The 13,242-nt window shown below is 39.6% G+C and overlaps 1 protein-coding gene across 1 annotated transcript in view; it reads left to right on the top strand.

The window, feature by feature from the left end:
- The window catches only part of Ryr2 (ryanodine receptor 2), a 533,102-nt gene that overhangs the window by 371,716 nt on the left and 148,144 nt on the right, over positions 1-13,242 (top strand). The window contains exons 38-43 of the mRNA XM_060372656.1: positions 1,905-2,010; positions 3,343-3,486; positions 5,648-5,921; positions 8,360-8,474; positions 9,881-10,013; positions 11,495-11,598. Of these exons, the coding sequence (XP_060228639.1) occupies positions 1,905-2,010; positions 3,343-3,486; positions 5,648-5,921; positions 8,360-8,474; positions 9,881-10,013; positions 11,495-11,598 (876 nt within the window). The remainder of the gene's footprint in view (positions 1-1,904; positions 2,011-3,342; positions 3,487-5,647; positions 5,922-8,359; positions 8,475-9,880; positions 10,014-11,494; positions 11,599-13,242) is intronic.

Genomic DNA, 13,242 nt, shown 5'->3' with positions numbered 1-13,242 from the left:
TGACCCCCCCAACCATACAGTTATTTTGTTGTTACTTCATAACTGTAATTTTGCTACCATTATGAATTGTAATTTAAATATCTGATACATAGGATATCTGATAATCGACCTCTGTAAAAGGGTCATTTGACTCCCAAAGGCACTGTGACCCACAGGTTTTCTATGGGATATACAACTAGAGATTCAAGAAGCCAGCAAAACTCTCAACAGGAAAATCTGAAGGATTTTACACCAACGTATAGGATAGCCGAATTTCTGAAAATTACAGCCAAGGAAAAAGTCTTGAAAAAAATAAAATCTTACTTGCAGAGGGAAGATAAGTTTGAATAGCTTCAGGTTGTTATCAGAGAAGATTGGGGCCAGCATGAGAAGAAGGTGTGTCCCAACCAGCTAAAGAAAACCCTTTAGCTCAGTTCTACACGCTGTGGAAAAGACCTCCAAAGAGGAAGTGGGCATTAAAATACTTGAAAGGAAGAGAAGAGGCTGGAGAGCTGGTACAGAGCTTAAGTCCACTTGCTCCTCTTCCAGAGGACCCAAGTTTGGTTCGAAGTATCCATATTTCGTGTCTCACAAACACCTGTACTCCAGCCTCAGGGGATACAATATCCTCTTCTGATCTTGAAGGCATCATGTGCAAGTGCAAGAGGATACAATATCCTCTTCTGATCTTGAAGGCATCACGCGCATGCACTTAAATGCGATGAAAGGAAGAGAAGTTATAGGAATTAAACTATCTCGAACATGCTGTTAAAAAAAAGCTAAGAAGATTTTTTAAACACAAAATGACAGAAGAGAACAGAGAAAATCAGAAAGGAAAAAAAAAGCAACGGAAAGTGTTAGGCTTGCACAAGTAAATAAAAACACGTTTTCTTTCGCCCTGGATTTATCCACATATTGTTTGGGGGTTAAGTAGATGTTGTACAGCTGCCTTTTGCGGGTCTAACTGGGTGTATGGAGAATTTAAGATGACTGTATTGTAAATGGAGATTAAAGGGACATGGATGGAGATAAAATACTTCTCAACTGGCAAAAATGCTGGTATCAGTAGCTAAGTTATACAAAGGCATATGTGGTCTCTGTATTATGTCTGCTAAGAGCATGTGAATCTATAATTACCTCAAATCTGTAATAAAAGCACTTTATAAACGAAGAATTTTCAAAAGGAAAATATAGAAGGACATCAAAGCCCTCTTATCTTAGTTTGTAAATTTAATATTACTGGTACCAAAACTTAAGCAGATGGAAAGAAATGCCATGAGTTTTGAATGAAGTGTGAGCATCAGTGTCAGCATAGCTATCATGTGACTTTCCTATTGTATTTAGACCTTTTCTTGTTTTTGAATTGGTGTCCCTCTCAAGAGCTATCTTTAAAATATGTGGAAATTGCCAATATTAGAAAATAATGGCTGCGTGGAGCATAGTAAGTTGTAGAAAATATAAAATACTTCAAAAAGATTTTTATGTGTATGTATGAATGTGTTAGAGTGTATACTGTGTGTGTGTGGGTGCTTGTGGAGGCCAGAAGAAGGTGTCAGATCCTTTGGAGAGGGTGCCAAGAAGTTGCCTGATATGGGCACTGTGAATTAAACCTTTGGAAGAGCAGCAGAAAATATTCTTACCTGCTAAGGCCCTAAGAACTCCTGTAATTAAAGAGTATATCGTGTATGAATCTAACATTTAGTAGCCATGAGGAGGATTCTACACGATTATAACTACTTTCCATTTTCCTACACTCAGAGAATTGACTTATTTTGTGATGCTGGTAGGGTTAATAATAAACAATGGCTTTTCCCTTACTGAGGGGAGTAATTTGTACACATTAGAAATGTGATTTTGAATGCTCCTGAATTGAAACTCACCATTCTTTCCTTCCTCGTTCTTCCTGTCTTGTTTTCTTCTTTTAGATTAACATGCTTCTCAATTTTAAGGATGACAAAAGTGAATGTCCCTGCCCTGAAGAAATCCGAGACCAACTCCTGGATTTCCATGAGGACTTGATGACTCACTGTGGTAAACTCGTTGTTCTCCTATAATCTCTGTTGCTGTGTCAAATACCGTGACCAACGGCAACTTAAGAGAGGAATATATATATATATATATATATATATATATATATATATATATATTTGGCTTTGGCTTACACTTCCATGTCACACACCGTCATTGAGAGAAGTCAGGGCCAGAACCCAAGGAAGAACCTGAATCAATTGTGTAGGAATGCTGCTTGCTGGCTTGCTCAGTCATGCTTAGCTAGCTTTCCAACATAACCTATCACTACTTTCATAGGGAATGGTAACACCCATAGTGGGCTGTACATTTCTATGTCAATTGAAAATCAAGACAGTCCCTCACAGGCATGCCCACAGACTAACCTGATAAGGAAATTACTCAGTTGAGCAACAGTAATCAAAGGAAAAGAAACCCGTATTTCTTTATGAAATGTTGTGGTGAAGTTTGAGTTTCAATGACAGAAAATTAATTTGTAATCTTTCCAGTGATGTGAAGTGTATGGATAGACAAGCAGATATAAGAGCTAGCTAGAAAGGTGATATCTAATCTATCTATCTATCTATCTATCTATCTATCCATCCATCCATCCATCCATCCATCTATCTATCTATCTATCTATCTATCTATCTATCTATCTATCTATCTATCTATCTATCTATACATAAACACATATACAAAGAGAGAGAGAGAGAGAGAGAGAGAGAGAGAGAAAGAGAGAGAGAAACGTGGATGACAGATTAGCACCAGTCAGGTTATGCTTATCTTAGTCTAGAAGAGATTAAGAACATCACATTGTATCTTAATTAATTTTGTGAATGAAAGCCCACTTGCCTACATGTGCATATGCTATCTGTATAATATCAATAAAATATACTTCAAAGAGCAGAATTAGCACTATAGGTATAAAACATTCCCTAGCTTAGGACATATAGTTATGCCTTTTCTCTCTGCCTCTCATTTAAAACACTGACATATTTGGAACAGATGGGGATAGAAGTCCTATGAATTTTAGACAGGTAGGTTAAGGTTCAGGCAAATAGTATCTAAAAGTGATGCTGAAAAGGTCAGGCAAAGAGCAGAACTGATCTTTACTCCTGATGATGTGCTTTTGCTCTTCATTCAGTGTGTATTCTGATTGTCAGTGGTCCTGGAATAGCAAGAACTGGGGAAAGGAGGAAGGAGGGAGAGAGGCTGAGAAGTGGGTCATGTTTGAGTGCTCTGGGATGAGGTAGCCTAGTAGGTGCTGCCAGGAGCTTGACAGCAAGGATGGAAAAGCTGCAGAGCCTATTTTCAAAGGGTTTGCTTGTCTGCTCCCCCTGCTGTTTATGCCAGGAATTGAGCTGGATGAAGATGGATCCCTGGATGGAAGCAATGACTTAACAATCAGAGGACGTCTGCTGTCCCTGGTAGAAAAGGTGACCTACCTGAAGAAGAAGCAAGCTGAAAAACCAATTGCAAGTGACTCCAGAAAGTCCTGTAAGCATTTGAAAGGGCCCTGCTCTAGTGCCCAGCCATGATATTTATTCATACTGAGAACAAACACTACATTCAGTAGGAGGTCCTAACGTCCAAGGATCAGCTTTTTAAGTCAGTGCTTGTAGAACCCAGACGTAGGCAGCAGCAGCCAGCTTGAGAAGGAGCTGCACCATGGAGGGCATGGGCTCCTTGCATTTCCAGCATCTTAGGTATTTGGTCGCAGACTATCGAGAGGAAGCATAGCCTGGCAGAGGGCTCAGTAGAGCGCTTTGCAGTGTAAGCACGACAATCAGTTTGTATTCCTACACCCATGTGAGAAGCAGTGGTACACACCTATAATCCCAGTGCTGGGGAGACAAAGGCAGGGAGATCCTTGGGGTTTGCTTTCTAACCAATCTGTCTGCGGTGGTGAACTTCAAGCTGTTGCCAGACCCTGACTAAAAAGATAAAATGCAGGACTAGCCTAGAACATCCAACATCAGTCTCTGGCCTCCAACCATATTTACATATTCATTACCACATATTCATGTGGACACATGTGAACATGTACACAGACTCATACACACAGAGAAATTGTAAAGGGAATAACTTAGCTTGCATGGTTAGTGTACCTATTGTTTAAATGATTGTGCAAAATTAAACCTTTCCTTTTAACATTAAATAGGTATCTATAACTATGACTACATTTGGTTCTGAAACCTTTTCTAAGTTTTAGAAACCATTTCTAGACATTTAGAAACATTTCTGGTTAATTGTATACCATCCGATCAAGAACAATGGCTGTTAGCTCATGGAACAAAATAAGGCAGGGGCTCTGAGTTCTTCAGAAGTGTACTTTAATTGTGAAGGTGTCAGGGAGCAGAGCCATCAGATCCCACATTCTTATTACTGCATTTCTAAGATGCTACCAATTTTAAGATAGAGTACTCGTAAAATAACTTTTTAGAAAAAAAGTAGAAATCTTATTCATGACATTATCCTTTAGAGACACAACAAATTTTGAGGTAGGCCACCTTCGGCCAGTGTTCTAAGTTCCTAACCAGTCACATTTGCTAAAAGATTTGTGGCTTTTACCTGTTGTCATGACAGTAAGATTTTGAGATGTGTGGGAATATATTGGCATTTATTCACATTATTTTTGTTTAGATACATTTGGTAGATTTGTTTTTTCTTAAATAATATATAGGCTTAAAGTAAATAATTTCTTTTGAGAGCCAGCCAGTGTAGTAATGATAGAAATTAAGCCTCATTACACCTTAGCCACATTCCTACCTTAGAGGCTTCTGTTTTACTTTAAGATGTTTGACTGTGTTGCATGTTATGCCACATATGGTCTTGTGTGTCTGATATGAATTTTTAGTTTAGTTAAAATGAAACAATGAAACCCTTTAAGGGGCATTCTAAGCGACAGTTTAGATCCAAATTTAAATAAAACCACATGGATGCAATTCATGTTGCAGACCACTTAACTGAGGAAATAGCTGGATAACCAAGCAAAATGGACCTTTAGAGATAGAGTGATGGCAAACCTTCTGGGGAGAAAGTCGGGGGAAAAAAAGTAAAAGTTTGAGTACCTTGTACTCTTTGACAGATTTGTGGACTCTCAATAGTAGTTTTGCTACTTTTCTGTTGTTCTGATAAAAATGCCTTGAGAAAAAAAAGGCAAATTAGGGAAAAAAAAGAGTATATTTGGGTTTACATTTCCAATGGGGTAGAGTCCATCATGGTGAGGAAGCTTGGAAACAGGAGCAGGATGCAGGGCCAGGTTAAAGCCCAACCCCAATGACATACTTTCTCTAACAAGGCTCCACCTCCTGAAGGGTCCATATCCTTCCAAAACAGTGCCACCCACTAAGACCAAGTGTTCAAACATATGAGCCTTATTCAAACCCCAACAGCTTGTAACTTTGAAATAGTTCATTTTAATTATAATAAATATTATTTAGTGGGAAGTAATAATTTTATATCCTTAATAAACTACATATGGTATCTATGGAAAGAATGATAATATTTAAGTGGCAGTTATAAAGAATTTATAGTTTCAAGTGTCCTTAAAGTGCCCTAACTTTTGTGATGCCAGTGTGAGGCTATGAGGTTATGGAGTTAAAATGTCTAACTTATGTGTGTTCTCTTACTGCTTGATACAAACGGCCACATGCAGCCAGTCTCCAGCAACTCATTTCCGAGACGATGGTACGGTGGGCTCAAGAGTCTGTCATCGAGGACCCTGAGCTGGTGAGGGCCATGTTTGTGTTGCTGCATCGACAGTACGATGGCATTGGGGGTCTGGTCCGAGCACTGCCAAAGACCTACACCATCAATGGAGTCTCTGTGGAAGACACCATCAACCTGCTTGCATCGCTTGGTCAGATCCGATCTCTGCTGAGTGTGAGGATGGGTAAAGAAGAAGAGAAGCTAATGATTCGTGGATTGGGGTAAATACGTAGCCATAGCTTATGCATTTCTTCTTATTTTCATCAAGTTAGCGATGCCATAAGTACACCAAGACCATAACTCTGACTGGTTTATGAGATGATGTCAAGTATTTTTTTCTCCCTAGAGATTAAGTTTTTCAACCAAATTAGAAAGTTGCTCGCTGAGTCATGGGTAACTTGGGAGTGGGGTAGGGGTGGGAAGTTTCATCCCTGAAGAAAACTGGCTTTATTCCCCAGGAATCACTACTGCCTGGAGCACCTCACTTAGTGTTCTGGCCTTGCGAGCCTTCCCCTATCCACACCAGATATAGTCTTATATAGCTCTTGTACAGACAATCACAGCTGTTGAAAGTTCATGAGTACAGAACCCCTATGGTGTCCAGAAGACATTTTGCACCGAATGGACTGACATGTACCTTTTCACATTGAATACTATGTGAAAAAATTTGATAAGCAACAAAAGTTGACTGACTTGACAGATGGAGATGGTAATATGGTATTGACAGACACACAGCAGCTACATTTTTTTGGCCCTCTAATAATGCACCATTATTTATAAAAACACGTTAAGTCTGTGACACTTACAGAAGAACATTTATCAGCAGGAGGTAATAAGAAAGCTTGCCTCCATCCATTGAATGCTGGGAAAAGGAGGAGAAAGGGGACCAACTTCTGATGATTCAACGTCATGAGAGTTTATATTTCATGAACATTAGGGGTTAACACTGATGCCCCATCTTTAGGAGTGAGAGTAAAGCAACCACATTTTTCCCAGTGATCACAGGAAGCTATTCTAAAGTTAGGGTTCTAATTTAAGAAATCCAAGTAGTAACAAAAAAAAAAGTCATTGTAGATTTCATGAGGTTCAATAGAAAAATGTAGAAAAACTGTAGATATCTGGATGTACAGTGGTGGAAGGCAATGAAAAAAATATTCATGAAAATTTATAAGAGGTCCAGGCATCGTAGCATACCTTTAATTCTAGCTCTTGGGAGGCAGAGGCAGGTGGATATTTGTGAGTTTAAGGCCAGCCTGGTCTACGTAGTGAAACTCTATCTCAAACAAAAACAAATAGAATATAATGAGTTAAATATCAGGAAAAATGAAGCTAAAAATGGCATGGCTGCATGAATAAAATAAAAGACAAAGAAATAATTAACCTTAGGGCTGGAAGGATGTCTTAGTGGTTACCTGTGTTTGCTGATCTTATATGGGACTCAAATTGGATTCCCATCACCAATGTCTGGCAGCTCACAACTGCTTATAACTCCCGGTGGTCTGAGGTCCTCTTCTGGCCTCCAGGGCACCTGCATCCAAAGTGTATACCCACACACACGCACACAATGAAGAAAAATCAGATAAACTTGCTTTCTCTTGTATGAAACTAAAACACAATCCAGAGGAATTAAAAGGATGGTTAAAGATGTCACCATTATCACTCATATATGTTTTCATCTCACAGAACAATACAGTGCATTGATCATGAGCCTATTCATATTTAAATTTACAGCATGAATTGGAAGATTATATTTCGTGTTCATCATAACGGATACATACTAAAACCATAAGTGTGCTAATGGGATAAATTCTGAAACAGAAGAGTCTATGGCAATAAGCAAACATTGGGATCTCCGGTCTTTACTTATAATGGAATGAGATGAGTGTTATTTGGGTCCTACTATTTGAATATAACCTAAGGAAGCCTTTAATGTATGAGAAGTGTGTTTTTAATTAAGCTAATGAAAAACAAAGTCTTCTAGTAGTTAAGAGATTACTTGATAAATGAACATATCAGCAGCAATATGTTCCAGTAACAACTAAATTGTTAATTAGTAATATAACTGAAAATTATATTAGGGAATAAAATCATACTTCGTGGTATGAAAGATATGCTTAGTAAATGCCAACATACCTACGTGGCAGCCCATTTGTCTAAAAGAATGATGAAAATATATACTATCACCAAATCATTACATGAGTGATACAGTAAAAGAAATGAAAGAGAGATTTATTTCAGACATGCATGCACACACACACACATGAGAGAGACAGACAGACAGAGAGAATCTTAGAGAGTCTTATTGCTTTAGCCTGGACAAGAATATATTGCCTAGAAAAGTCTCTTGTGTTGACTGATTACTCCTGAAATAGATGTCAACAGAATTTCTTCTATTTACAATTAGTGATGCTCTTTCTCAGGATAAATATCCTGGGGAATGCTTCAGTGTTTAAGACAGAAATGATGTTAGAATCTTTCAAAGTGCCTCTACTGAAGTTTCTTTTAATTGTCTATCATAATTGGAGTGGGGGGGGAGCTTTCTGTACTCTAGACCTCACATACATCCAGCTTCTCTTAAATAATGAGCTTTGTTTTTAGGCATGTCACAGTCTTAACTATATAGTAGAAAATAATACTGTTGTAATTATGTTCTTTCTAGGGATATCATGAATAACAAAGTGTTTTACCAGCATCCCAATCTCATGAGGGCCCTCGGGATGCATGAAACAGTGATGGAAGTCATGGTGAACGTCCTTGGAGGTGGAGAGTCCAAGGTAAACTAAAGCCTTGACTTCAGAAGCCATGTTGGGCATAGCCTTCTTAAGAGCATGGATTGCAGAGAAACTACAAGAATGACTATTTCTTACTTTTGTTTATTCAATTTGTGTTTAAGGAACATTGATAGTCACACACACATACCCACATACCCTTGAATCTAAGAGTTATAGCTGGCTGTTTGAATTTTCCTTAGTAACAAAAAAGAAATTTCTACATTATGCTTTGTCATTTGTTGTCTCCTAAATCAGTCTCTTTAAAGGATGTTTAGCAACTTACAAAGAGCATATCAGTGTTTTAAAATTACATCCCATTCCATCATAAGTACGAGGCACACACCTGTTCCTCAGACTCAGCCATTGCTAGGGTTCAGACAACAGTTGGATGCACTAAATTTCTGAGCCAAATCAATGTGTGAAAAGGTTTTTCTGGAATGGGATCATGGGAAGACCTGTTAACCTTTAGTAAATAAAATTTACAGCAAAGTATGAAGCAACCATTTATCTAGAAGAGCGCAGCAAAGAGCTTCACCACTTCTTGTAAACCAGCATAATTTTATAAATTGACATGCAAAAGTCATTTCTCTAAATTTAAATCACAACGTGTATTCTTTACCATATGTAAAGCCTAGGTTTTTCATGCCCCGTGGATAGAAAGACATATGAAGACTTTCATTTTATAATTTTATGGTTGGGGGTCACCGTGACATGAGGAACTGTACTGAAGGGTTGAAGATTTAGGAAGGTTGAGAACTTACCCTGTTTTGTAGGGTAAGGTGAGATGCATGTGTGTGTTCCGACCAGATGGACCATCTGGCTGGACCCTTTGCAAGGAAGTGGTGTCTAGACCAGGCTGGCTGTGAAGCCCTGGAAAGTCAACAACAATTGATGCTGATAAACACATCTCATTAGGAGACTCCAAACTCAGTGTACGTCCCTTTCAGTTCCCAAGTTCTTATATTTATGGTTGTGAGCCTAGCCTTTAACAGCTGAGCCATCTCTCCAGCCCAGCTCCTAAGTTCTTAACATCCATATTTTCTGAGTCGTATAAAACATAATCAGCAGGGTTTATGTAGTTTCCCAGGAAGGACCAGACATTTGTGGAGCCAGGTAGCACAGCTGTGTCTCTGTCAGTCTGATCCCTTAGCCAGGCTCAGGCTACCTGTAAGTTTAGGGCTAACTGAAGGTGCAGCCTGAGGATGCAGGTGGGGTTTGTAGGTCAGCGTCCTGCTTGATGCTCAGTGGCTTGAGGACTGAGTGAATCGCAGGTTGCGTGTTTGAAGGTTTTCAGTAGTTGAGCTTGGTTTTCATGGGTACGGATGTGTTGACACTGCCATTTCAGCCTCACCTTCAGAGCTCAATCTAATCATTTGATCCAGTAACTAACTAGATACCCTTTTCTATAGGAAATCACTTTCCCCAAGATGGTGGCCAACTGTTGCCGTTTTCTCTGTTACTTCTGTCGGATAAGTAGGCAGAATCAGAAAGCCATGTTTGATCATCTCAGTTATTTACTGGAAAACAGCAGCGTTGGTCTTGGTAAGTTAATGTGTGATATTAATTTAATCATTAAAGGAGAAATAAGCTGTCCAGGACCTGGAGAGATGGCTCAGTGGTTAAGAACACTTGCTGCTTTGGCAGAGGACTGGTGTTCTGTTCCCAGTACCCGTGTTCGGTAGCTCACAACTGCTTGTAACCTCACCCCAGACAAAGCTACAAATTTTGACTTAGATAGTAGGCACATCACATAACTTTCTCATTATTGTATTTATATTTGACAAAAAGAAACTTAAGAGAAGGGAGGGTTTCTTCCGGCTCAAACTTTGTGGGTCTAAAGCGTTCTTGTGGGGAAGGAATGGTGGCAGTGGCCACACTCTGCTGTGGCATTAGCTGGGAGAGTGAGGGTCTTTGCTAGTATCTGAGCAAATTAAGACGCAGGAGAAAGGAAGGTGCAGGTGGCATTCAGCTGTTTCATTTACTTGCAAATTCAGTCCGAGCCCTGTCCTGACCAGCGACCAGCGGGAGTTCAACAGGTTCCTAAAGGTGTGTGTGTGTGTGTGTGTGTGTGTGTGTGTGTAAAGAATGAGGTAGGACGAGATGAAAGGAAGGAAGCCAAGTCTGTTTGTCTGATCAAGGCTTCTTTTATTAGAAATTTTTACCCAACTTATATAGGGAGAAGGCAGGAAAAGGGGGGAAGGCTTAATTACTGCTGTGGGAGATAGCAAGAGTGCTTTCATGGCTTGAATATTGCACCTGCAAGATACCATAAGGATGTTTTCTTAAGATATCTCACGAATGCTCTAAAACTAACAAACAGATGTCCTCACAAATTTATCACCCATGACTTAGGGTCCTAGATAACTCTTTCACTAAATAGCTTTAGGTCTCCACTAAATGATCTTTGCTCACTACTTGGCTTCAGCTTCAGTAAATGGCTTTGTCTCCACTAAATAGCTTTGGCTCACTATTTGGCTTTGGTTTCAGCAAATAGCTTTGGCTCCCGGCAGAGCCCCCTGCCCATATTTAGGGTGAGTCTTTCAATGAACCCGCTCTAAAATCTTGTTCACAGGCAGGCCTGGAGGTTTGCCACCTGAGAGATTTTATTTTATTTTATTTTTTGTACTGTCTAGTTTAGAGTCTGTTTTAATGATCTTACGTGCAAACACCCAAATGCAATGATTGCTGCAGTACATTTTTTGTTGTTGTTGCTGCTGCTTGTTTTTCTTTCTTTTTCTTTCTTTCTTTCTTTTTTTTTTTTTGTAAAACATAGTAGATCTGACGTGTTCTCATCACAAAACTTGGTAAGACTCTGAAGTCGTGCCTGTTCATTTATCCAACCGAGCACCTTCAAAGTCTGTGCCTGTTTCAGTCAAAGTTTTTGGTTGTCAAAGGTCTTACCTTGATTTAGGCTGGTGTAATAATGTAGTATTTAGGAATCAAGTGTTGGGAGGTGTGTTTTCCTACGCTGTACTCCTAGTTCCAGCACAATCCAGGCATTATTTCCTCTTCTTTCGAATTAGCTTCGCCAGCCATGAGAGGCTCAACTCCGTTAGATGTGGCAGCGGCTTCCGTGATGGACAACAATGAACTTGCCCTCGCTCTACGTGAGCCGGATTTGGAGAAGGTGAGCTATGCTTCTGGCCCTGAGTGTCTCTGAGCTGTTCCTTTGGTGGAGTCCTCTTGGGCTCGCTTCAGTCTGAACACCTGGGCTGTGGTGATAGCCAAATAACGGTGTGTGACTGTAATTCCGTAACATGTCTTCTTGCATTTGACGTAATTCTGTTCCCCACTCTATAACAGTTAGGTGTAATGATGATGAAGACGCTTAAAAGGTTGTCTATCTTACCATAAGTATTTTCTGTGAAACAGGAATCGCCTGTCCATGACTTTTTTTTTTTTTCATAATATCTGATTTTTTAAGAAATCTAATAATAGAGTTCTAGTTTCCCTAAGGGTTTTTTGGTTCTCCCATGTGTATATTTTATATCATATGAACATTTATGTGTCCCAGTGAGGATGTCAGTGAAGTTGTAAGGCTGGGTGTTCCTAAGCATGTCTAGCCCCGTGTGTTGACCAGCATGCATGAAATGTTCCTGAAAACATGGCTGCAGAAGCCTTCCTTGTGGCCACTTGGTCCCTGCCTATTGTTCCCTTACATTCGTGAGTCCTCCTAAAAGGATCCCCTCATCCTCTTCCCAGGACTTCCTAATGGCTTCCCATGCCACTCGATGTAAAAGCGGGAGACACACTTTACAGCGCCATGCACTCCAAAGTGTTCTTCTCCCGTGTCCTTCCCGCTCCTTCACCTTGTTCCAGCAACACAGATCTCACTATGGCCAACATGCCAGAACATGTGTCTGTCTCAGGCCTTTTGTGTTCACTATTCCCTCCACCCTGCCATGTCCTTACCCCTCTGAGCTGTGGCTCGTTGTCAGATATAGCTTTTATCAGGACTCCAAAGTCATGTTTATGGTCATCTCTTCCAAGTCCCATTATTTAATGTTGAAAGTCTATACTTCTTCATCTTTTATTTTTTTATCTTTCTGGCTTTATTTTCTTTCACTGGAAGTTTATATATTTGCGCATCATATATAATGAACATTTCATTCGGTTTTTATTAATGATCATTTATTAATATTAATGTGTATATATACATACACACACATACATACATACATAATGTATATAGTCATACAACATTTACCAGGAAAACTTTCTGAGAAATGCAGTTAGTTAGCGTCTTTGTGATGCAAACATCACAGACTATACCCACCCCAAACAAGACATGTGTGGCATCTTTAGAGGCTGTGGTCTTTGGGGACCAAGATCATACATGAGCTCCATCACCAGTTGACATTGCAGGTTGACATTGTTATGTTTATACGTTTATAAAAATCCAGTTTTTACTGATACTGCTCCTGGTGACATCAGTATTTTTACAAATGTTTGCCCAGCTTCAGAGTAGGTGTTGGGCTCCGAAGGACACCTTCAGGTACTTGTTACAGGTGTAAGGCAATGAGCTCTTCCCCAGTACCCTGACATGCCAGATCAGTGTCAGGAAGTTTCACATCTCTGCCTTATGGAGATGTTACTTCCATATTTCACTTAAAACCCTTTTATTTTAATTTTTTTTAAAATCCCTTAACATAGTTAATATCTGAGCCCTTGATAATACCAAATATAAAGGGAGAATGCGGAGCAATTGGACACCCCTGCCAGGGTGTTGTTAATTGAGTGTAGCATGGTGAGTCTGTAAAGGTCCATAACA

This window comes from Meriones unguiculatus, chromosome 19, assembly GCF_030254825.1.
Source record: "Meriones unguiculatus strain TT.TT164.6M chromosome 19, Bangor_MerUng_6.1, whole genome shotgun sequence".
Taxonomy (NCBI): domain Eukaryota; kingdom Metazoa; phylum Chordata; class Mammalia; order Rodentia; family Muridae; genus Meriones; species Meriones unguiculatus.
This window is presented reverse-complemented; position numbering and strand designations above follow the sequence as displayed.